The sequence below is a fragment of the Megalops cyprinoides genome, chromosome 23 (genome assembly GCF_013368585.1).
Source record: "Megalops cyprinoides isolate fMegCyp1 chromosome 23, fMegCyp1.pri, whole genome shotgun sequence".
NCBI classification, from domain to species: Eukaryota; Metazoa; Chordata; class Actinopteri; order Elopiformes; family Megalopidae; genus Megalops; species Megalops cyprinoides.
The window spans coordinates 14563389-14589618 of NC_050605.1; the positions used below are offsets into that span (position 1 = coordinate 14563389).

The 26230-nt window shown below is 42.7% G+C and overlaps 1 protein-coding gene across 3 annotated transcripts in view; it reads left to right on the plus strand.

The window, feature by feature from the left end:
- cadps2 (Ca++-dependent secretion activator 2) overlaps positions 1-26230 on the plus strand; it is a 108340-nt gene that overhangs the window by 65937 nt on the left and 16173 nt on the right. Inside the window, exons 14-26 of one of the 3 annotated variants that reach the window (XM_036517528.1) lie at positions 3233-3334; positions 7059-7122; positions 8589-8712; positions 9684-9784; positions 10708-10716; positions 14440-14596; positions 17050-17191; positions 17624-17743; positions 19727-19756; positions 21327-21482; positions 21939-22086; positions 24363-24377; positions 26028-26102. In XM_036517528.1, coding sequence (XP_036373421.1) covers positions 3233-3334; positions 7059-7122; positions 8589-8712; positions 9684-9784; positions 10708-10716; positions 14440-14596; positions 17050-17191; positions 17624-17743; positions 19727-19756; positions 21327-21482; positions 21939-22086; positions 24363-24377; positions 26028-26102 — 1243 coding nt within the window. The remainder of the gene's footprint in view (positions 1-3232; positions 3335-7058; positions 7123-8588; positions 8713-9683; positions 9785-10707; positions 10717-14439; positions 14597-17049; positions 17192-17623; positions 17744-19726; positions 19757-21326; positions 21483-21938; positions 22087-24362; positions 24378-26027; positions 26103-26230) is intronic. The other 2 variants (XM_036517529.1, XM_036517530.1) reach the window with 2 other exon arrangements.

A 26230-nucleotide genomic window follows, 5' to 3' on the forward strand; every position in this document is an offset into this window, starting at 1 on the left:
AATGTTCTTTTATGGATTTTTTTTCTTGCTTTTCTTTCTTTCACTGCAAAGACAAACTGACAAACACGGCTCTATTTTAATACGTATACCCCATGTGTGAAGGTTGCAAATTCACTTTTTTTGAATGAGTTCTGGTCCTCTGTGTTCCTGTTTTGATATTCCCTTAAAGTTTGTTCTTGTTCTGTCAGCTTCCCTCCATAGAGGAATCTTTAAAAGGAGACTATATTAATGATTTTTTCCATGAAACAAGGATTTTGAACATTTGGATGATAGCATAATTAAAATTCCGTTAGGCTTCACACAATCCTTTAATATGAATTTTATCCTGCTGGGAATTCTTCATGAGTTCCATACCAGACAGCAGTAGATCTCCCTTTCTGTTGAACACAATAGGGGGTATCATCCATGTTTGTTTATACTAGACGGCATACATTTAAAATCAGATAGGGCTTAAATTAGCATATATAACATCGGTATGATTTACTTATATTATGATGTAGGTTTTAACCAAATGCCTTTTCTCACTTGAGAATTGTGTGTCATTCTGGTCCTAAAATAGCTCTTTAAGCTATTAGTTCTCCTCTCATCCCAAATACCCTCTATTTGACTTGTTTTACAGGCTAAATTCAAATGTCTGTGCTTTCCCTATTTGTAAGGCAATTTAGGCAATTAGGAACAGTAATGATTAGCCTCTCTGTCTAATCACCACCTATAAACGAGTGAAACTGCACTCACTGGCTTTTTGTCAGTCGGCACTCTCATTTGAATAATTAATTTCTGTTCACTGGTGGAGCTGGTGTTGGGCGTGTGAGTGATATAGGAGTGGCTGGTTAATGTTTGTCCCTGGACCCCAGCTGTTAGCATGGTGGAAGAGCTCTCTCTGCCACCTGAGTTTGTGATTTCACCAACCTACAATGATTGTTATTGTGGGTTGATGCCATTTTTTTTAAAGTTAGGAACGAGTACTCACATGGTACTCATTCAGTAAATATCCATCAATCAGATGTCCATTCAGTCCATTTAATCTCATACAGAAGACAAGGCCTTCTGGCAGTGTTGGCGGAAGTCAGCGGACCTACTCAGCAAACTACATGTATGTAATGTACAGCCTGGTCTTGATCAGCTGTGTAAATGTACACACTCTTCATGGCAGTTTCCACACCAGATCATCGTGGCGGGAGGGGTGTCTCGGAGATGTGAGCTCAGTGAGCAGCCAGGTGATTCCACGTCTTCGTAGACAGGTGAGAGCGATGGGGCGGGTTAAGGACAGGACAAGCGCGGGGCCGAGGAGGAAACTCCTGCGGGGCAATGCCTGCTTTCTTGGAAGCGGCTGCCGGGATGAGCGGCGTGGAGAGTGACAGCCTCGGACATCTCCGTCGGAGTCACTTATCTCTGACCTGTCACTTCCCATCCCCGCTCCGCAGAGGTCTCCATCACCCGCTCCAGTGCGGAATGTGACATGGAGAATCCCATCGTTTTTTTTTTTTTTTTTTTATGTCTTTCATTTTTTTTTTTTTTCTGGAAGACGGGGACCCTTTCCTGGCATCTCCCGGCCGTCCGTCCATCTGTGTCTGTCACCCGCCCGTTTAAAGGGAGGTGACACTCATGCAACACCCCGCCGAGCGTGACAGCATGACAGCGGTGCTGGGGAGATGGCCGCCCACACTCTGCCGACGTGATTGATCCGGAGACACGGGGCTGGTGACAGAGCGGCGGGGTCACAGATGAGGCCTCCCTGTCCCCAGGTCTGACTGTTCCTCCTCACTCGGTTGTGACGGCGTGAGCACCGAACGATAACTGTCGGTAGCCGCCCCTCTGCTGGAGCTAGTTAGAACCCTCCCTGTACCGGGTCGGCAATACCCCGGCTCAAAACATGCTCGCTTCATTTCACACGGACAATGCTCATGCCCCTGACGCGCTGTGGCACTGCGCTGAACTCTGACATGTGCAGCCGAGCATGATGGGAAATTTGATTGGATTTGATGCAGAAAGGAAAGCTACCGTAAGAAAGCTATTTAGGACCGCGGTTGTTTTCTGTGAGGTTTAATTGCCTAACAGGGTATTTGTGTGAGACCAGTTGCTGTTTATTAACAAGACACATATGACCTTCATATGTGCATCCTGTCTGCCATATTCACATCCTGAGGCCCTGAATAGTTTTTTGGTCTCTTTTTCATCCACAATAACTAGGTGACCTTTTGTGAGAAACTATTTATTTAACCACAAAACCAGAATTAGACAGTAGTGAAATGAAAAACCTCTTCCCCTGCTCTGAGAACCCCTCTGTCAGTCAGACTTCTGCCATTGGTACTGCCTGAACTGTACTGATATGTCCCTCTGAACTTCAAAAAAAAAAAAAAAAGGTCTAAAACATCTCAACAAATAATGGTCTAACTACTTTACAGTAACGTCACAGCAGTATGATGACATATGGCATTGTGGAGAACTCTTAAGGCGACCTCAGTTAACGCAGGTGGCTTGTGCCTCAACCCCCCCCCCCCATTCACTGGAGAGGTAGTGCAGTTTGTGTGTCGTTACCGTTGAGGAAGGAGGAGGGAATCCACTCTATTTCTTTTTACGAAGCCCTGAAAAAGGAGATTTACTCTTCACTCCCAGCCCTACAGCGAGCACTGTAACCCCTGAACAAAGAAGAGGGACCACAGCCTTCCTCCTCCCTCTTTCTGCTTCTTTGGGGTTTGTGCTGCTGGCTGGAAAACCTAGTGGATTTTCAGTGGGGCCACTGGATTGAGAAATAACGCATTTAACAAGCTGTGTTGAAGTGCTCTTCAGCATAAAGCAGGGACCCATACAGTTGAATGTGACAAATGTGGTTTAAGCACAGGTTCTGATGTACGACACGATACTCAGAATTACTTTGTGTTGCTCTAGTCAAATAGCATTCAAAACCACGTGTAAAATAGTTCCATTCCACAGGGAAAGGCAGAAAGTCTACATTTAAGTCATCATCCATCAAAGTTGAAGACCTGAAAGGAAGTATCCAAATCAATCACTCAATCATTTCCACTCACTCACTCACTCACTCACTCATGTAGAGCTATTGGTCTACCTTGACTTTGTTAATATAAAGGTTACTGCTAACAAAACCCCTTTCTTTTTTTCTATAATCGAACGCTTTTATGGCTAAGAAACATTAAATAGTCGAATTTGTCTTTGTGCAGTTCCTTTTGATGGCTGAGAAGTGAAGGAACACAAATGAATGGCTGTTTTTCAGACCGGATGGGATGGGCACAGTCACAGAAGAGGAGAGAGACCAGTTTGAGGACATTAAAAGGAGTCTTCTAACTCTGCTGGAAAATCAGATCGTTCATTTCAGGTAAAGGTTCACTGGCATTCAAACTCCCCCAAACCTTTCTCAGAAAAAGTGAAGAAAGGTACAACTGCTTCTCTGTTTTCCAACAAGAATTAGCTTCATTTTAAACAAGGCCATTTTATTCTTTTTTTCCATCTGAATCTGTCTGTGACCTGTCAGCTTTTGGGACCTTTCTTAGCAGTTCTTAAATTCAGCTATGCCACACGTCTGAGTGCTATGAATAGCCTTCTCTGTGTTGACTGTTATGTATTTACATAACATGTATGTTAGCTACCATTTAGCGCTTAACAGAACAGAAGCTGTAGCCTACAAACACAGCATACATTAATACTTGGACAGTGGATGCCCATTTGGTGGATCTGCTTGTCGTCGGGGTTGCAATCTGTTGCCAGCCTGTTGCTCGCGGTCTTTACATGTCGCGGATGTGAAGGACCCTTCAGCTGGTCCACGGGAGGGCCACAGTCGGGGTGGAGGAGGAGGGGGGGGTCAAACCAGCAGGAGTCATTTACCAGCACCCCTCAACAACATGCTAATGGAAGTAAACAATGGGGAAAGACAATGTATGGCTTATGCAAATGTTTGACGGGCAGGGGCGAGCTAAAGAGCGGGCCGCTCATTTGCACTGAGGATTAGGAGTAACACGGCGAAGATGATTAAGGCCTGTTTGAGTTTTGTTAAAGTAATTTGTAAATGGCCCCCCCTGAGGACGGGACAAAGGGTTTGAGTGGACCCCTTCAGGAGGGTGGATGGCACTCCAACTCACACCTGTGTGAATATGTATCGCTTCTCCATGCGTCCATATGGGGCCTGTGCAGAGAACAGCAAACAATCTGAATTTTGTTCCTGAACTGTGAAGTCCTTTTTTCCCAGTAAACAGTTAACCACTTAGCTGAGGGATGTTATTCTGATGTGTGCAGGCATTGTGTCATGAGCCCAGTCACACATTCTTATCACTTTACATTGCGGTTTTTTTCTTTGCCTAGCAGGTGCCCTTTTCTAGGGCAACTTGCACACAGTATGTTTTATATTGCATTATATTATTGTTATTTAGCAGACACTCTTATCCAGAGTGACTTACAGAAGTTACAGTTTTTTGACATGTTATCAACATATTCAGCCTTATGTGTACTGAGGCAATTTTGGGTTAAAAGTACTTTGCCCAAGGGTACAACAGCAGTGTCCAAGTGGAAAATCGAACCAGCAACTTTTTGGTTATGAGCCCTGCTCCTTTCCACTATGCTACGCTGATATATATTATCGTTTCATGCAGTACATTATATGTATATTAAATATACTGTATGTATATTCACTGAAGCAGCACAAGTATTCCGAGGTACAATACCAGTTCCCCACCCGAAATTTCAACATGGAAACCTTTGGATAGTATTACTCAGCCATTTATTCTCTGCACCCAGAGTTGCGCCCCATCTTCTAACCTGCCTGTTCAAAACTCATCTCAGATCGCAAAACGTTGACACGTCCTGTGCCTTGCTAACACACAGCAATTGATGACTTGAGTTGAAATGTTATATACAGTGCTGGCCAAAAGTATTGGCACCCCTGCAATTCTGTCAGATAATGCTCAATTTCTCCCAGAAAATGATTGCAATTACAAATGTTTTGGTAGTAATATCTTCATTTATTTTGCTTGCAATGAAAAAACACAAAAGACAATGAAAAAAAAATTAAATCAATTATCATTTTACACAAAACTCCAAAAATGGACCGGACAAAAGTATTGGCACCCTCAGCCTAATACTTGGTAGCACAACCTTTGGACAAAATAACTGCGAACAACCGCTTCCGGTATCCATCAATGAGTTTCTTACAATGCTCTGCTGGAATTTTAGACCATTCTTCTTTGGCAAACTGCTCCAGCTCCCTGAGATTTGAAGGGTGCCTTCTCCAAACTGCCATTTTCAGATCTCTCCACAAGTGTTCTATGGGATTCAGGTCTGGACTCATTGCTGGCCACTTTAGAAGTCTCCAGTGCTTTCCCTCAAACCATTTTCTAGTGCTTTTTGAAGTGTGCTTTGGGTCATTGTCCTGCTGGAAGACCCATGACCTCTGAGGGAGACCCAGCTTTCTCACACTGGGCCCTACATTACGCTGCAAAATTTGTTGGTAGTCTTCAGACTTCATAATGCCATGCACACGGTCAAGCAGTCCAGTGCCAGAGGCAGCAAAGCAACCCCAAAACACCAGGGAACCTCCGCCATGTTTGACTGTGGGGACCGTGTTCTTTTCTTTGAAGGCCTCGTTTTTTTTCCTGTAAACTCTATGTTGATGCCTTTTCCCAAAAAGCTCTACTTTTGTCTCATCTGACCAGAGAACATTCTTCCAAAATGTTTTTGGCTTTCTCAGGTAAGTTTTAGCAAACTCCAGCCTGGCTTTTTTATGTCTCTGGGTCAGAAGTGGAGTCTTCCTGGGTATCCTACCATAGAGTCCCTTTTCATTCAGACACCGACGGATAGTACGGGTTGACACTGTTGTACCCTCGGACTGCAGGACAGCTTGAACTTGTCTGGATGTTAGTCGAGGTTCTTTATCCACCATCCGCACAATCTTTCGTTGAAATCTCTCGTCAATTTTTCTTTTCCGTCCACATCTAGGGAGGTTAGCCACAGTGCCATGGGCTTTAAACCTATTGATGACACTGCGCACGGTAGACACAGGAACATTCAGGTCTTTGGAGATGGACTTGTAGCCTTGAGATTGCCCATGCTTCCTCACAATTTTGCTTCTCAAGTCCTCAGACAGTTCTTTGGTCTTCTTTCTTTTCTCCATACTCAATGTGGTACACACAAGGACACAGGACAGAGGTTGAGTCAACTTTAATCCATTTTAACTGGCTGCAAGTGTGATTTAGTGATTGCCACCACCTGTTATGTGTCACAGGTAAGTAACAGGTGCTGTTAATTACACAAATTAGAGAAGCATCACATGATTTTTCAAAGGGTGCCAATACTTTTGTCCGGCCCATTTTTGGAGTTTTGTGTAAATTGATACTTGATTTGACTTTTTTTTCTTTCTCTTTTGTGTTTTTTTATTGCAAGCAAAATAAATGAAGATATTACTACCAAAACATTTGTAATTGCAATCATTTTCTGGGAGAAATTGAGCATTATCTGACAGAATTGCAGGGGTGCCAATACTTTTGGCCAGCACTGTATGTGTATTGTGGCTCTGTACTATGACTGCACTATGAATATGTTAATGTTAGCCAAGGGCACTCATACTGATCTTTGGCATGATGTGTACACTGTACTATTGCTGTGCTCGTATAGGTCTTTATTGAGCTCTCATGCTTGTTACCATGATGTTGGTACACTGCTCTAAGGCACTCTTTGTTACGCTCTTACGCACTTTGTGTGACCTAAAGTAACTGTGTGCTCATATGTCAGCACATCATTTTTTCTCAGCTTGATGCTCATATACTTTGTAACTGGCTGGGTTGCAAAAATGTTGTTGTTGCTCCCGTGGTATCCCTTTAAACTTGCTGTCATGACCTTGTGAATAGTAATAATAAAAATTAAATGTTAATATTAGATGATTAAAGATTAGGTGTGTATGTGATTAAATATATATAACATTTGTTGATTAATACACAGGGATTTGATGATTGGTATTCAGGGATATGTTGTTTGGCATACAGAAGTTTGATGTCTGATACACAGGTGTTTGTTGTGGCTGGAATGCTGACTGATGCCCCTCTTCACCTGTGCAGGTACTGCTTTCCTTTCGGGAGACCGGAGGGGGCCCTCAAAGCTACACTTTCCCTTCTGGAAAGGGTACGTCTGTCCGTCAGAGTGTAACACGCTCCCTTTGTGCGCTGATGGCAGGGAGTGACGAGAGCTACAATATCACCAGTGATTACAGGAAATTGTCCCTGCTGCTCCTCTGTAGTTATCTGATTTAAGGGGCACTGTGCTCCTTAGACAGGCTGTAATTTGGACACGGTCACAAATGACTGATTGAGTCCTTTCACAGTTCTGCCAAAGCGCTGCATGGTGATTCCTGAATGTGGCACTTGTGTCATCACTGTAACACTTAAGGGACATGTAGTTTTCTATATCAATGAGCCAATTTGTTCTTGTGGAGTGCTTCACAAAAAAGGTCAAAGTTCATCCCAGTTATATCAGGTAAATTACTTAGATTCTAAAGGAAATAGACAGTAGGTTAGTCCGGCAGTATCAGCAAGCCCAGAGGAGATTTGATTGAACTTGGCTTCGGAGATTTAGCTTGGTCTCAGAAATTTGATTGAGCTTGGTCTCAGAGATTTGATTGAGTTTGGTCGCACAGATTTGATTTGCACTGGCCACGGAGATATAGCTAAATCAGATGGTTGCACAGGGGCTTGGGAACAAAAGTTCAGGACTCCATTTAGCATACTGTTTTGTAAGAGTGCAGGTGTGCTGTGAGTGGCTTGTGGCCTTTTTCAAGTCATCCAGGTGGCTGCCTTGCTGTTTTTGTTGCTGCCTTAAGAGTTTTGTTCATCGTCTTTGTCTCAAGTAAGTAGTCAAATGTGGGCAGCTGTGAAGCTGAGAGGAACCATTCCAAGAATCCGTCCCCCAGCTCAGGGTAGCTGCGTGACAACGAAGACAGCGATGTTATGTTTGTCCCCGTGCTTAAAGCTCTCGCCGTACCTCACCGCAGTCACACCTACCGGGGCAAGGGGTGCGTGACATCGCAGGGGTGGGAAAGTTAACAAGGAAACGGTGACAAGAAGGCAGCTGCGTTGGTGGAAGAGAGACCCCGGGGGCCAAGGGCAGACGAGAGTCTACAGTCAGGACTGGAAGCCCTGCTCCCTGCGCCAGCCTCTGTTAGATGCTCGTTAAACCACTGTTTGCTCATCCAATTAAGAAATCCAAAATTAACCGACTCACATTTTAAACGTTGTAAACAACATCCAAAATGTCATTTATTGATACTTTTTTTTTGTAGCCGCCTTGTTATTTCAGTTGCACATTACACCAGGGTTATATTTTTACTGTTAAACATGCCTTGTTAATAAAACTTTTAGGTTACAATTAGAGTTGTAAAGTTCTGGATGATTTTGACGAGGAATTCTGACACGGAAGGAATCTGGAATAGGGAAAATCATCGGAATGAAAAGTCAGCCTTCAGATAAAACGGGGCTCAGTTTGTAGGATAACTTGCACATGTTTTTTTGCCACCTACACACCCATGTTAGGCTGTAGGAAGTTTTTGAAATATACCAAAAGTGTGGTTAAAATTACCCCACCCCCACCTTCAGGTTCTGATGAAGGACATCTCTACACCAGTCCCACCGGAGGAGATGAAGAAGCTAGTGCAAAAATGCCTGGAGAAAGCAGCTTTGATCAACTACTCCCAGCTCACTGAATACGCCCAGATTGAAGGTGGGTACTAGCTTAAGTTTCTGGCCCCTCCATCAGAGATGCTTCGTGAACGCTGATTGAGGCATGGAACACCAAACCCCCCCCCCAACTTCTCTGAGAGACTTGAGCAGCGTTAGTGTTTGTCTGCCTGTAGCCAACTCTCAGCTGGTGAGCTGTTCCCATTCTCTCCACCGATCTGTCTCCTCGTTGCCTACCATGCCAGTAACACACTTTATTGGGCACCCAGGGCTTTTCATGTAAAAAAAATGAAACCCAGGGACTGTTTGATTGGCCACACCAAGCATTTGTAGCAGCTACTGACCAGTCTTGAGAGAGACATCCAAACTGTGTTTTTTTGTGTGTGTGTGTGTGCTCCTAATTACTTTAAAGTAATCAAACAGCATCCAACAAGATATTATGTGCCATTGAAAGAGCAAGTTAAATGTGTGGTAATTCCTCAGATGGAAACCCTGTTTTGAAACTCTACTTTCTTTCCCCCAGGTTTAGAACCTCATTTGCTTTCTTCTTACCAATGTGAACAAAAGCTTTTACCATGCGACGGCATGGTGTGTTTGTGTCATGATGTCACTGTAGAAGTGTAGAGTTGGCAATATCAATGGTGTATCAATGGTGATGAGATATTAGATGGCCTGTTTTTTTTTTTTTTGCACCATTTAACCTGAAGACGTCAGATGGACACAAGTGCTTATGAATATGCACTGGAGAAAACCTGTAATTGTTCATGTTGTGGTTCTGATCACATAATATGTGTAGCATCATGTCACCAGCCAATCATAGAGAACTGCTGTGTATTCTAGGTCTGCTGCCTCATGAATATTCATAGAAAGCATCTATCAGCAGATCTCTTTATGTGGAGCTCGTAATCTGAGACAGGAATTAACAGAGTCTTTATTAATCAAATCTCTGCAAATAATTAAGTCACCAAGCGTAGTGATGTCACAATGAGACGTGTTTGTTTGATGATGTCACAGCAAACAGTCAGGCTCCCCCAGAGAAGAGATTGGAGGACATGATGCGTCTTGGGGAGCTGTGCATCGAGGTTCTGCAACAAAATGACGAGCACCACTCAGAGGTATGTTTAATCCTAACACAAAGCCCATTCATCAACCGCATTCTCTGTAAGACAGCACACCCCAATTTCACTCATTCACTGATACTACAAATATAGCACTACTACAGATATTACTCTGAAATTCGTTTCATTAGTAATGAAGGTTCTCAAATTAATTTACATGTCTAATCTGGTATCATACAGTATGTGCAAGATGTATACCTGGAAATTAAATGGCTGTGATCATTACAAAAAAAAAAAAATTGGTCAGATCTTAATCAGATCACATTTTTTTATATTCTCATTTACTAGATAATTTGAATTCTTTTGCCTCATTATGCTCAGTGTAGCTGTTCTTGAAGTGACTAATTAAACAAATGTAAAAAAAAACTTTAAACTGCAGCTTGATGTCAGTTTTTTTTTCATAACAACATATGAAAATAACTCACACCTCTTATATCCATGTTCTGTTTTTTTTTAATATATATTTTGTAAAAGTTGATCAACCACAGGTGCTGACTTCATGTTGAAATGCAGTGCTCATTTACATACCTGGCAGCATGGCTCCAGACGCCGGTTCAGGACAAATATGCAAACCTATTTATATCCTCAACAGTATGCTCCTGTCACAGTGATGATGGGAATAAATGAAGATAAATACTTGTTCAGGGAGAGGTGTTGAGTCTAATTATATTTAAATGGCCATCATGGAAAAGGCCCCACACATGCCGTTCTAACTGAAACTTTGAAGCTTTTAATGCAGTGAGACTGCATATTAGTGGGCGTTCAGATCTGATACGTACTTCACTAGCCCGCAGAACTCTCACACACGCAGTAGAAAAATCACCAACAAATTAAATCTAGGAGTGAACAGTACATTGTGGAAATGTATCAAAGCATCTTCCAACGTGTTTTTGTTTCTTTTTCTTGCTGGACTCACGAAGGGAAAAGAGGTAGGTGAGCCTGGTAATTCTCGTGCTGTCAGTTCCTTTGAGTCTCGAGAAGCGTCCATGTTGTTCGCTCCCTTTCCCCCGAAAGTTGTCAGTTTAAATAGCTGCCAAAGTGCCGTTTCCCCAGCCACATCTCAGCCCTCAGTGGTTCTAGCGCTCTGTAAACGATGCTGTCTGAAGAACACAGTGTTGAATCGGGGGCTGCTTCGCAACGGGGCAGTGCAGCTGAGCAGTGGACAAATAAACAAGAATTCAACAACAGGCCTCAAGTGAGATTTCTGTGAAAAACTGTGAGAAGGAGGGTTCTCCTGGACGAGCTGTTTCCTCCCCAGATCCCTTTGTGCTTATTTCCGACAGGTACATACTGTATCCTCCTTTTCAGCTGTTTTTGGGCAGTTTGTACCTCTGAGTTATGAAAAGATATGTGGTGGTGTCAGTAAAAATCAAAATTGTCTTCAAAATTAACTGAGACTCTGAAATTAGTGTTGTGCCAATTTCAGAGAAAAAACTCATATATTTGACTTAAATTACCAATTGCATTATACATTTCAGTTGCATTAGTGTGAAGCCTTTTTTCAAAATTAAAAAAAAATGTACAGGTTGTGAACAGTTATCACAGAGGTGTGGCTTTTTGTATGTTTCCTCTACTGTTTTTCCTGATACAGCCTTAAAACGTAACACATTCTTTATGTAATGTCATGCACATAATATGTTTCACTGTATTATATCTATTAATAAAACCTTTGTGGAAGTCATGGATGTAAACGCATGAAAGCGAAAAGAAATTCATACGGCTGTCTTTTGTCACTTCTCCCAACTCCTTTTCCAGATACTGTGAATAGAAAGCATTGTGAGATTCAGAGCGCCTGAATGTTAAAGTATATGAAATAATTACTAACACGCAGGTATTGTTGTCTGAACAAATCAATGTGCCCTTTATGTGCGTAAGATGAGAAGTTTGAGGAAATTAGCAGCCCTGTATCTTTTTTTGTTGGCCTCATTGTGAAGGAAGCTATAGACTGTAATATACCTGAGGCTTGATGGGGGTAATAATGCACTGGTAAATTGATTTGAAAGCTCCGCAGTAGCACAGGCTACGGGACCTCACTCCCTGCCAGCTAGAGTGGATCCGCCGAGAATCACAGACACCTTCTGAAAGAGGCTCCCTTTCTATAGACTCAATTCCATCAGTTATATGAAGATTCTCTTAATGGCTGCCTTTCACACGTCGTGGGAGGGCGGGGAATGGGGATGTGGGGGGGGGGGGGGGTGCAATAATAAAGGATCTCACGTTTTAAAAGCACTCTTTATGGTGTTTACTACCGTATTGGGGTGAAAAGAGGAGTCTGAAAGAGCCAAGAATAAGCCTTCTCAAGGCCAGGTATGGCTGGAGCTGCCAGGCATTTGGTATGCAGGCAGGGGAAGGTGAAAACCATATGCCTCCATTAGCCCTGAGTGGCCTTCGTACCCTCTCAAAGAGCAGACACACGCTCTTGCGCGCACACACCGTTCGATCCTCTGCTTGCTTTCATGCCGTGGCTTGCTGGCTTTATCTTACTGATTGCACTTTTCTTCCCTTACATAAGGTGACTGCTGTTAGGGAAGGAAGAAAGATCCTTGTTGGATGTTAGAGAATGGACGCCAAGGTGAAATCTGACTTGTCTCTATGCTCTCCATTTTTCAGGCTAAAGAAAGCTATTGACGACTGAGTCAGTGTATGGAGACAAAAAAAACATTCTTAAAATGCCTGTTGGGATTTACGTGTTTTGAGAGTGACCTTTTTGTGCGTGTGTTCAAATGCAAATTCTGGTTCACAATAGAAGCAGAGGAAACAGAACATCAGGTTAGGACCCTCAAAATAAAGCCATATGTGTTTTATTTTTATTGATTTATTCCATTATATTTAATCTGCACATGTATGTCAAACACAGGAATAAAGTACGGACAACAGCAAAGATGAAACTCCCATCACTAAAAATAAATATACCCGTACTGCACCAGCCAAACTTCTCTTTTAAATTAATTTTGATTTTCTATAAACACTTGCTTTCATTATTAAAATCCCCTTGAGAGCAACTTGACTTCACAGTAATTAAAAGGTGATCAGTTGTGCAATCATTATCCCATTCAGATGTTCACTCTCTCATTTGCAGTGCACTCCGGCACTCACTGTGTGGAGTGTGGTCACTCTTCTTCAAAAAGGAAGGGATACCAATACAAAGACAGACAGATTGACTGACTACATATGAGTGAATTAAAAATGAAAAGATTAATTAATTTAATTTAAATGAAAAAGAAGAATAAAAAATAATTCCTGGTGTTTAAAAAATATAAATCAATTTGAATTCATTGTTCAGTTCAGCAAATTGAAAGTTTTTGCTTAATTTTATCAAATATGGAAGGATTCCGTCGTGTGCACGATTGAGTCTTCTGAATCACAACCTAGAGGTTTTCATTAGAGTGAATGGAAAAATTAAATATCCTATTGAAAAGAAAAAAATATTCATTCTACAAATAGCTTTCTCATAACATAAAGATCCCGCAAATGATGCAGAAAATCTTTTGAGGGAAGTTTATGCACAGTGATGAGGCTTAAACAGAAGAAGAGTGAAACGCTAGAGAACTAAGAAAGGAGATTTTAAGGGGAAGCCATGCTGAAATCACTAGGAGGGGGAGAGTCTCAATGCAAATATTACAGAACACCAGAGTTGAAAATCTGGCAATCTTGATACAATTTTTAAAATGCATCAAATTTTTATTTGTTCCCATAGTCTTCCTTTGGGTACTGGTAGAGCCCTGAAAAGAATCTGATGACTGAGTTCTCTGTCCTAAATTCTGAATACTGAAATGAATGAGGTGTTGAGTTCTTTTTTAGTTTTGGCAGCGAGCTCTTTTGATAGCACAGCTATGCTGTCCATCTGTTTAAGACCAGATGTGGCCAGGTTAGATTTCAATATTATTAAAATAAGGGAGGAATAAGGGATGCTTTTTTTGTCATCATTTCATGGCAGATGCAGCAGTGGCTGGCATATCTCCAGGTATACCCTTCTAGGCGTTGCTAACTAATGGTATCTGCATTTCCTTTATAGCTTAACAATAAACTTTTATACATACACTTGAATATGTGTTATTATTTTGAGTCCCTGCAGGAAAGAGGCAGTGTATGTTGTTGCAAGGTTCTTTCATTGTGGTGTTGCCAGCTAATTTATCTTACTCAGGTGTCTGAGCTCGTAGTGTTGCCTTTCAAGGCCGCTTCATTGTGCTTTCTGTCACCTCCTTGTCTGTCATTTCATCAACGGTGTCTCTTTTTTTTTTTTTTTTTTAAACCAACGCTTGATGCTTGTCTTTTCTTGTTCGCCATTTCCATCTTGGTTGGTGTGTCATCCCCCCCCCCCCCCCCCCCCTGCCAGCTTCCTTTCTGCTCGCTTTGTTGTGTCGTGTTATTAACATTTTCTATGCTCTCTCTTCTTTAAGTACGTTTTTCTGTCTCTGTTCTCAGTGTTTTCACATCTGTCTCTCTCTCTCCTTTGTGTTTTCTAGTCTGCGTCTCTCTTCCCCTCCTGTTTTCTTCTCTCTCTGTCTCTCTCTCCCACTTTTTGACTGTCTCCCCCATGATTTCCTATCTCCCTGTCTCATTCTTTCACTCCGTTTTCTTGCTTATTCCCAGTTTTCCACACTCTCTCGCTCTCTCACACTTTCCTAAATGTTTTTCTGTTTTCTTTTCAGGCGTTCTCCTGGTGGCCAGAAATTATGGCGGAACACGCCGAGACATTCCTGTCCCTCTACAGTGTGGACATGGATGCTACACTGCAGATCCAGCCCCAGGACTCATGGGATAGCTTCCCGCTCTTCCAGCTGCTCAACAACTTCCTTAGGACTGACCGTGAGTGACCCCCCCGTCCCTATTTAAAGCACAGCGTGGTCGGCTCCGCATCCCGAGCTGTCTATAACATGTTCAAAGTTCCTGGAACATTTTCTCACCACTAACCGCGCTAATTAACACCAGTAATGCCACAGAAAACAGTCTCGTTAAGAGAAAAGGTTAATTTGTGGCGCTCATCCATTGTCATCATGGTAATTAACACCACACGGACGAGGTAGTACTGCTGGGGAAATTACAGAAATAAAAGTCAACCGGGAGTGGTTAGACATTAGTTAGTCAGTTTTGCCCTTGTACAAGTTGTTTCATCACCTCTTACTGAAGGTGTGTTTGTCTGTGGCTGGCGGACTTCACCTGTCATTACAGATATGATGCTAGAAGAGACTGTGTGTATGGAAAGAGGTTTAGGAGTGTCCATGTTGCTTTATGTGCATATGAAATTACATGGATCTACCATGGTCTGTTTTCACACAGACATTCCTTTTGGCCAGTTTACTAATGTTAGAAACCATTCACTTGCATGAGAGAAAATCATTTGTGGGAAACCTTTGGAATTGAAACAGGTGTTGGGTTTGAAGCTAGTCGTGGTCCTGTTTTTGGAAGGGGGGGATGGTGTTTGCCTACCTGGTGGGATATCGGTAGGGGGCATGTTGAGTTTCTTTTGCTTTAGCTGGAGGGCCTCTTTGTCCCCTTCATTTTGACACAGTTATCCACGCAAGAGGGCTCCAGTGGCTAGTGCATAGAATTGTTATGACAAGCTATGCACGTTGATTCATCCATACTGGGCTTTGACATGTAATATGAGGAAGAAGAGAGTCCTCAGATGATGGAGTAGATAGTATCATCCATGCGTTCATAGCACATAATAGAGAGAAACAGATTCAAGGGCAACTTGTAACTGTTTTGATTGTGTGGAGCTGAATTTGTCCTTGTGATTATTTTCCCCCTTCATTTTTCTTAATTACTTTTTCCTAATCATCAGTACTGTCACAACATATTTTTGATTAGGAGAAGAATACAACAAAAAGCCTCTTTTCGAAACTCTAGTGTTTACAAGAGAAGCAAAAGAAGACTCATTTGGCAAATAATATGGTTTAATATTTTTTATTTAATTATGGTAATGAGTTGGAAAATCTACAAATTGTATGCCTTGATGCGGTGAACATGTTTTGTAAATATACATAATAATAATGTAGTAGTCAAACGTAATGCATTTTAAACCACTAAGTTGGTCTAGTAATAGAAACAAATTTAATCACTGTCACTATTCTTATACAGATTAAAAAACTGTTATTATTGCAACTCTGTTTTTTAAATCTATTTAATGCATTTCATGTTAAAATAGATACACTGTTAAAATAGATACACTTTTTGATGAACAAGTAACAATTTGTAATATTCCAGTGTAGTTAATGTATTTTAAATGACTGCTATGAGCCAGTGAAATGGTTGTGAAGTAAGGCATTCCTTTGGGGGGATGAAAAGGCTAGTGTTAACAATAAAGAAACACAGTGAGGAGAGTAGAATTAGGACTAATAAAGCCCAGCGCGACCACCACCCCTCCCTCTCTCTCTCCCTCTCCCTCTCTCTCACTCTCTCTCACTCTCTCTCCTCTCTCTCTCTCTCTCCCTCTCTCTCTCTCTCTCTCTCTCCGTCTCCCTCCCTCTCTCTCCCTCTCTCTCTCTCTCTCTCTCTCTCTCTCTCTCTCTCTCCCCCTCTCTCTCTCACTCTCTCTCCTCTCTCTCTCTCTGTCTCCTGTCTTATCTATCTCTCCTCTGTCTCCCCTACTGTCTTCCTCCCTCTGGTCTCTTTTCTCCTTGTCTCTCTCTCTTTTTCTGGCCCCTTCCTACCATTCACATCCAATTAAATTGTCCTCCGTCAAGATCAGATCCCCACTCTCATCACTGTTTACCTCCATATCCCATCCCCATATAATCTATATCTCACACCAAGCGCTTCCATCACCTGTATATAGGATTAAACATACATCTGGAACCACCACAGGTCTTTTGAGACTGACCTGCCTCAGGTTATGTATGTGTGCTCACTATGTACCATGACATTTGGAGGAAAATGTTTAAGTGTTGTTGTCATGTATCGTATCATCTTGGTGTAGTTAAAAACAAGAATACAATGTAAGAAAGACAAAGAAAAAAGTTTGTGAACTGCCGAATTACTTATTACTACTAGCTAGCTATAATGGGCATGTGCAGTGAGTCTCAGAGCAGCTTTAATGCATCTCGTGAACTAAACTGTGATTCCTCCATCTAGTGCAGTAATGTATATCAGCAGTGTGAACCCGGCTCTCTCCATCTCCCGTGAGATCAGGGCCATACTGAGGAGAAGGATGCAGATATCCTGTATATCACATCTCACCTGCAGCTCCCACATGGCTGCCGCCAAACAGCTGAAACCCTCTGCGTCCCGCATTGATTTTGTGTCTGGTGTTTGTCCAGCGTACCTGTGCCACGGGACTTTCCACAAGCACCTGCAGGACCTCTTCATCCCGCTGGTGGTCCGCTACATCGATCTGATGGAGTCCTCCATCGCCCAGTCCATCCACCGCGGCTTCGAGCAGGAGACGTGGCAGCCCGTCAAGTAAGGCCATTTATTTCCACTTAACTCGGCCGGGGGGTGCGTGACCTGCCCTGATTCCGGCACAGAGGAGCAGAGCAATCTCCCATCAGGAGAATAGGATACGAAAAGGCAGAGAGGTAGAGAAAGAGCGAGCACCAAACAGGCAGCCTTGTATGATTTATAAAATTGATTAGCGGGTGTTAGCGCTGTTGCTGGCAGTAGTTTTCGTACCCTGTTTCTGACGCCAGAACTGATATATGCATTTAATTGAAATGGTATTAAAAACAGATCTGGAGTCCAGCTGGGTCATGCTGTGTTCTGTAAAGCCTGTAGGTATTGTATGGACGTGTCCAGTGTTGGGGGGGTTGGGGGTGGGGGGGCACCCCACAGGGGGTTGGGTAAGGAAAACTCAGCCTCTGCGCTGCTGTTGTTTTTTTTTTTTTTTACTTGCAGGACAATAACTAACAACCTTCCGAATGTGCCGCTGCCCAAAGTTCCCAGCCTGCCTCTCACCCTCCCACAAATCCCCAGTTTTTCTGCGCCCTCGTGGATGGGCCCACTGTGTGACAACACGTGTGTATGAACCTGGGACAAGGGGCCCAGTCCATGAGTGTGACAGTTTCACTGTCTGGGCATCTTCTCCTCTGCAGCACTTGAGAGAGCCATAGAAGCTACAGAAAGATGTGCACAGAGCGCCAACAAGAGCCTGTGTCTTAAAGAACTTTATCTCTCGAGTCTCGGTAAAGTGAGGCTCGGGAGATTTGCTTGAAGTGTGTCAAACCTTAAGGGATTAATAGGGCGGACAGTGGTTAAGCTATTTCACGCAATGTGAAATGGCCTAGAGCTCACCGGAGGGAATTATTTCAAATTAATTTTCACACATGTATTTGACATGTATTCTCACACAGCTATCAATACATGGGCGGCAGTGTGCCATAGTGGTAAAGAGCAGTGCTTGTAACCGAAAGGTGGCTGGTTTGATTCCCTCCTGGGGCACTGCTGTTGTAACCTTGGGAAAGGTACTTAACCCACAGTTGCCTTGGTAAATATCCAGCTGTAAATGGATGAAATTGTAAGTCGCTCTGAGTAAGAGCATCTACTATAATGTAATGTAATAAATAATGTAACCTAATAGTTGGAATGATTAGAGCAGTCACTGTCATTTTGATCCCTTGAGACAGAACTTGCCAAAGAAATAAATTTACCTACAAGTAAAATTATGTGCTAAAAAGGGCTGAATGACCTGTTCTTGCCATGTACTTCAATAGAAACATTTTCTGATGTTACAGTTGGTCTCCAGAAATTTTTTACACTCTTAATTACACCAATAAAGTCTCAGGCAATCCAGAAGTTCTGCCAATGGGAAACAAGGATTTGTCCCTCTGCAGGTTGACTGTTTTGCACTTAGACAACTTGAGAAAAACAACAGCCTGCTCTTTAGTCCTTATGCAATTAAAAAAACCCTGTCAATCAAAGCAAACCTTCACCTCTAATATGAACATATGCTGACCTTACTGTTTCTTCACTGAAGACATGAGAGAAATTTTCTTTTAAATGACTACTTCAAAGATATCAAGCATTTCATGGCTGGCAAAAAAAAAAACTCCTTTCAGAGAGCAAAGGAATGGCAAGTGTGGAGGAGAAGAGTGAGCCGCCGTGACTGGCTCTTATTGTGATGTGTATAGTGTTGTGTGTGTGTGTGTAGTCTTAAGCATGTGTTTGCAATGCATGTGATTGTGATTGTGCTTGTACAAGATGGTGCATGGCTTGAATATTGACTGCTGTGTGGGGGGAGGGGGGGGGCTTTAATAAGCCAAAACATTGTATCCCCAGTAATTGTGGGGAGCCAGATTGATTACCACGATCACATCCTCGCCCGCTGTGTTTTCGTCTCTGCAGTGCTGTCTTCCCAGGGGATCATTGGCAAATATTGTAGCTTGCTGGACCAAGCTGCCCAGCTAGCGCGCAAGATCCCCGCAGCGTTATAGTTATCATGTCGCTGTAACATCACAGCGACATAATGACACTGCCACCTGGGAGGAATGAGAAAGGGACTTTTTTAGATCTTTCACTCTATAGGTGGGGAAGAAAGCAGCCCTGCATGTATAGTAGAATGCCCAGTAGCTGATTTAAAACAGTTAAATATCACTGCAAAGGACTGGTTGTGTTAGCTGTGTATGTAACAGCCAGTAGCTACATTTACTTAGCACCCTCATATATTCAAACACACCTTTACTGGTGCAGGAGAGAAGTATTACCTTTTAACAAAGGATGACACCACTGTCCCTCCCTGGCCATCCCCAGGTCTTGTGGCATGTGCTGTAATTGCAAATTACATTATTTACAACAGAGGCATATGCTTGATTGTCGTTGTACTGATACTTTAATCAATACTGTACGTTTTTTTTTTTTTTAATTTGTGAATTTTATGTGAGTTGTGCAGTGTTGTGACATGTGTATGTTAACTCTGCCAGGGAATTTGAAATAATCCTAATGTTTCTGGTGGATTTTTGAAACTAAAAAATATTTTTACTTTTATTTTTACTGAAATTGTAGCCTGCAAGGAATTAATTTACCTGACATTTTGTGAGTAAACCATCTCTTTATAAACCCTATTGTGCAAACCTTGTAAACATGTGCCTATATGCGAGTTTGTAAATTAATCTCTGTTGCTGGTGTTCATAATATGTACAACACTTCAACGCACAAACTTAATTTTCATTCCGCACTTTTCTCTCTCTTCGCTTAATTATATTCTCATCTCTTCTGCCACATTTCACGAAAATTTTGAACATCTGTGGTGGAAACAGTTTAATGCTATTCTAAATGCGGTTGAGATTGAATTCGTGAAGATTGCAGCCTGGCTCTTTCAGAAGTGCAGGAGCATAATGTGCTCAGGTACAGGGCGTCTTTGTGCGAGTCCCCTCTCCATCACGCTGCTGTGGGATTTCAGTCCCAGCAGTATAAATTGTGTACTGTAGCCGCTTTAGAGGGCTCTTATGGGACCTGAGGTGTGATGAGGGTGGGAAAGGGGGGGCAGAATTGAGGTGTATGGGGGGCCCCTGTACCACCCTGGGATTTGTGTGCCGCATGAACTCAGCTATTCGTTAGCGGAGTCTTCCCACACAGGCACGCCTGAGCGGGTGGGGGTGGGGGGGGGGGGGTTGGGGGAGGGGGGATAGCTGGGAGAAGGAGAGAGGCTAATTAGGCAAGAGGGGAGTCGGTGTGGCACACATGTAATTGCGCTTCAGAATTGCCAAACTCTTTACGCAGAGCGCCACTTGAGAAGTTAACAGTCTTTTAAAGGCGTGTGTGCCCTTTTTTTTTCTCCCCCGGTCCTGGAGGCTGATGTACATTTGGATGCTGCTGGCACCAGCTGCCAGGTGTTGCCTTGCCACCTATGGGAGACACATCGGCAGAGCCAGGCGATGGCAGTCCATCTGTCTCTGTGTCACAAGATAGGCGGTGTGTCACCCCCGACCCCACGGAACTCAGGCGGGGAGCTCTGAACTGTGTTTAACATGCCGAGTCGACACTGTGTCAGTGTTTTTAATGATCCAAACGATGTAAACAATAACTCATTTCAAAGAAATTTTACGTTAACTGCGATGTTCCTGAAAAGGTGTAAAGATGTAAAATGATGCTAGGCCTACAGCTGGATGAGGACATGTTTTGAAGGCTGGCTGTTAAGAGGGCAGTATGATTTGGATTCTCTGATGCATGATGCAGCAACTACTAGAGGAACACAGGAAACAGAAGCACAGACACCTGACACACAAACACTTGCTATGATCTAAATCTTTTCTCTTGTTTTCCTGTTAGGGCTTATTTTCTCACGGTACAGAATGGCATTGCTGCCTGAAGCCCAAGTAACAAGGATAAATAGACACACATGTAATCATGTACCATCCTGCGTGCATATGGCGTATCTATAAAAACATACAGAAGGAATAAGAGCTATGTCTTTATCAGCAGAAGGGTATGTGTGTTAACCACCATGTTTTAAAGTGGATAAACAGCATCTCTTGTCTCTTCATCTTCAAAAGCTCTCAACGTGACTCTACACTCTCCAAAAAAATCCCTTTATTTCTGTAGCTACCACTGTATGTGTCAAAACAAAAATGTGATGCGATATCCTGCTGGGTTTGATTGGCAGTAATGGCTCGGCGACCTCGGAGGACCTCTTCTGGAAGCTGGACGCTCTGCAGGTGTTCATGATGGACCTGCACTGGCCAGAGCCGGAGTTCGCCAAACACCTGGAGCAGAGGCTGAAACTCATGGCCAGCGACATGGTGGAGGCCTGCGTCAAGAGGTCAGAGGTCAAACTGTCACCTGTCCCATTCTGTCCCCTTGTGACAAAATGTTGGACTCCGTACCTCCTCCTCTCCTGTGACACACCGCGATGCGGCTCTCTCACACTTTGAATTCTTCCCATTTTCTTTAATTTCACAGTCTGCGTGCTGTCAAGAGGCTGGTTTCTTGGCTTCTCCAAAGAAGACAAGATAAAATATATCACTTTTTCTTGTAAATCTTTGTTTGAGGATTCAATTGTTCTTCAGTGGCCTTTGTTTGTGTAGTGTGAAAAAAATAACTTCCTATTATGAATGCTCTTCAAACGTTCATTTGCGACGTGCATTAATGCCGTTCAGTGTTCATCCGTTAATGACTTTCAGGAGAAAACGATGGAGCTGGGGAGAACGAGACAGTTTGTTTTTAATTGGTCCCCAGAGACTACCCATTTCAAATGGCCTTTTATTGCTTCCACCAGAACAAAAGCTGCTTTCGATTCCAAAATGCAGAAGGCCAGCAAGTCGACGGACTTCCGGGTGTCTCTGTCCGTCTGCACCATGTTCAACGTGCTGATGGATGCCAAGAAGCAGGCCTCCAAACTCTGTGTACTGGACTCCAGCCAGGAGGTAGGCCTTCTACTGCAGGAACCATCAACTGTCTGCAGGATCCAGGGACTGAGAATTACATCACTAAAACTACTTTTGAAGCTAGATTTACAGAGTGCAATCCATTGTTTGCTCTTTGTACATATTTACATCAAGGTGAATACTTTCTCTACATAAGCCCACCACCCCCGGGGATAAATACAGTTTATAATCACCTGGTACCGCTCCCCTGTTAATATCAGTTACAGTATCCCCAGGACATGTGAAGGAGCACACATCAGGTACTGAGCCCAGTCTGTGGGGAGACTCAGTGGTAAAAGGAGATGTAGGCAGGTGTGTAGACGAGTCAAAGCCAGCAGTTTGATGAGTCAGGCTTTGTACAATTGTAATCGACTGCACATTCGTCCCACTGCTGCCAGCTTAATGCGCCATTAAATATATTTCTGATACACTTAGTGTTAGCTTTTGGTTGGCCACTATTGACTGTCACCACCCATATTACAGTGAGAAATGGATATGTCAACTAGACCTAACATGTAGGCCGCCTGCCCAACTACCTGTGTCATTGCTTATACAGTTGTACAAATCTCAGCTATCTAAATACCCCAGTCAGCGTAATAAAATGTCCCCATGTTTCTCTGCTCCCGCCTGCCACTTTTGACCAGAAGTAGTGAGTGCTACTCACTTTGCGCCCCCCCCCCCCCCCCCCCCCCCCCACCATCTTCTCGGTGTTCTCGGTAGAGCGTGCGTTCCCTAGTCTGTGGTCATGGTGACCCTCCACTAGCGATACTCGACCTTCAGATGAAGAGAGCCCCAGTCCCACCTGCAGCCTATTCATTCACAGTGTCCCTGGAGGTGAATCTCACTTTGCTCTTAAGCTTCCCTCATCAACTGCCGCCTCAAAGAACGCTATCTCCTCACTGCGGGAAGCACCTTTGTCAGTCTCGAGTTTTCCCTAGGAGCAGAAACTAGGCAGCAGTGTTGAGTAGTGGTTAAGGAGCTGGGCTTAAAACCAGAAGGTTTCAGGATCAAGTCCCAGGTGTGAAACTTGGCATGTAACTCCTCAATGTCTGGCTCTAGAAATGGATATATAAAATGTTCTCCAAATGTATCTACAAAGTGAATAAGCTAAATAATATTTTATCTGCCTGTTTTTTTTCAGTTCTGAAAAATTTATGCTCCAGGAAGATCTGATCTTAGAAAAATTAGTCCTGTAATTACTTGATGATGGCAAAAAATTCCCCAGCAAATAAACTGTATAATAAACATGCATAGCCCATCAGAGACCTTCAGTACAGTCACAGTATCACCAATGAACACATAATACTATGTATGAAAAGTTGTGTTTTACAACCTTGGTCAATCATCTGATTAGGATGTGGTATGTGTTGTCATAGAAACAAACTCTACTAATTATTTACTTGTGTAAATTGGGGTCACGGAATGCATTGCCCTGTAAAAGTGAGAGTGATCTGGGATATGATTGGGTAACATATAAATTGAATTTGTGTGTATGGGAAAGCTTAGCATTGGAGTTTTTCAAGAGCTGTTCCTAAGATTAGTTTTTCATTGTTTGTGATAACTGTAGTTAATTAAAATATGACATAAAACAATTGAACAATCAAATAACTTAATTGAGATAGCTGCTCCCAAGTTAAGGGGTAGGTATTTACAGAAAATAAATGGAAGAAATCTTTGTAAAAAATCTATTAGTAGGGGAATATGCCAGATTAGCATTCCTTTATCCTCTTTATCGGTCTAATTGACTCAAAGGAGTCTGACGGATAACCAGCATATACAGTGGATCCCAAGGGTGAGAACTGGGAAGCCGTGTGCAGTATAGCTCAGTATGAAGAGTGTGCTGTATTTCTCATTTCATTCAATAGCCTTCTGGCGCCAGTGAGTGAAGCACAGAACCCTGGAAGTTCTTTCCCCAATAACCTGATTGAGAAAACCAATACAGTGTCTACGCACGACTTGTGTGGTTGCCTTTGTAACCACTCGTCTCTGCATAATCAGCTGTTGTATCTTTAAACAAGGCATAATTTTACTTTTATATTGGATATCATGTTTGTCAATTATACCTTAATCAAGACCACCCTAGTATTTTGTGTTTGTGCCGTGTGCAGGCATTTTCTTTTTCAGAACATATGTTTTTTTTTTCTGTCATAATCAGCATTTCATTCCAATATAGTGCATTTAAAACTTTAATTTCACTTTTCATTTATATTTCTGTTTTTTTTTTTTTTTCCCTGCCCTGTCTTCATATCCCCTGCATGCTGTTGTTTGAACCCAAGAGTGATAAGCAGTGGGTAAGTGCATCAGTCCGTTACCTCATCTGCAAAATATACAATTTTACCCTTTCTTTATAAGCAATCAACAGATTCACCATCACATATTTCCATGTTGTGTTTATTCATATTTTGGACTCTTTATTTCCCATTATCATATAATCATACAATGATTAATTAATTTTTCCATTTTAGGAGTGTGTCCTTCCCTGTGCTTAAAGTAGTTAGTGTTTTGGATGTATGTTGAATGAATAATGTCCTGTGGTGTCTGTTCTGAGCCCGACGGCCTTCACTGACGGAAGCCTGGCGGTGTTAATGCAGTCATGATGAGTGGCATCTGCCGTGCAGGTTCACCTTTTGTTCCCCGTCTCCAGAAAGGCAGAGGAACAAACTTTCCCGAGTGCAGAAATGACATTCCTTTGCACAGCAAAATGGGGCTGACGTCTCACTGAGAAATGATAGTTCAATGGCTCAGCTGGGAGGGCACAAAAGGGAGATACAATCCTTTTGTGCCTCACCCACTTGCCAGCTCAATAGTTTGGTTTTCCTCCGAGATTTCTGAGCAGTTAATCGAATTTTTTTTAAGCATTTCTGGATTTCATGGGCGGGCATTTGTGTACATTAGTAAATTCTTGGGATAATTACGTGGACATATAAGATAAAGATTGTTTTATCCAGCCAAATGCTTTTTTTGTATCACATACAGAATTGCAAGGTTAAGCTTTAGAAAATGCTTTTCGCTAAAGTGGCTCTCAGTGGATTGCTACCAGATAAATGTTGTTCAAAAGAATAATTGTCCTTTTGGTTTTCACCCATACGGCAGCGGCTTTACAATTTAATCTCCTCTGTAGTAGAAAAAAGGCAGTACAATTTAGTGTCCTCTGTAATATAAAAAGCAAACACGGCAGTATTAATTGAGGTAAAAAGTCCTTAAGATTTCTTTTAAATTCTATTTATTAAAAAGCAGCCATTTCATGTGGTGAAAAAATGAGAAAAGAGAATTAGGACTGCCAGCAATGACCTCTCTGCACCTTCAATTTGTCACTGATCTTCCGTCTTTGTTGATTGAAATTTTTAATTTCAGCGCTCTTTAGAGGTGTTGTAAAAGGCCATTGTCAGTGGAGATGAACTCCTGCCGTCGGTGCTAGCAGCGAAGGCTTCCTTTCACAGCTACAAATAGAAGCTCTTTCTCCCTCCCTTGGCAGCACAATTTAAATAAATGGTGAATAAGAGTTATCAGACATGAAATGGTGGATTAATTGAATCTAGCGTTAGGCTTTGGTCCCCCCCTCGGCTGGACCTGTCCTTTAGAAAAACACAAGGCTGTCCTAATTGTGGGAAACACAAAAAGTATCCTTCAAATTCCTTCGCCCTAAACGAGAGCGGGAGTTCCATTCACTCTCATAATGGGCCTATTAGCTGCTTAACTCAACCTCGTACATGGGAAGATTTTCTCTGCTGAATGCAGAGGGGGAGAGAATGGAGGAAAAAAAAATATGGGGTGGGTGGGCAGATTGAGTTTGTGTTTTTTTGCCGCACAGCGCTCAAGCTAACCAATTAGTGGGGGGCGGGGGGTTGACGGGGGGCACTGGGGGTGGGGGGGGCCTCGTATTTTGCATCTGTAAAATGACTCATCTGGTTTGTTTTTCTCCCTTTTTTTCTCCCCCTCAGCAACAGTACCACTCTAAAATCGATGTCCTGATCGAAGAGGCCTTTAAGGAAATGATTTCCACTCTGGTGTCCAAGGTACAGTGCGGCAGGAGCGATTGAAGAGAAATGGTGACGTTCTCTGGCGGTCCCTCTGTCATGTCGTCCCCCCTTGCAGCCGATGTGTGGAACCCTCCGCGTTGGTCACCTCACACTGAGGTCGCTCT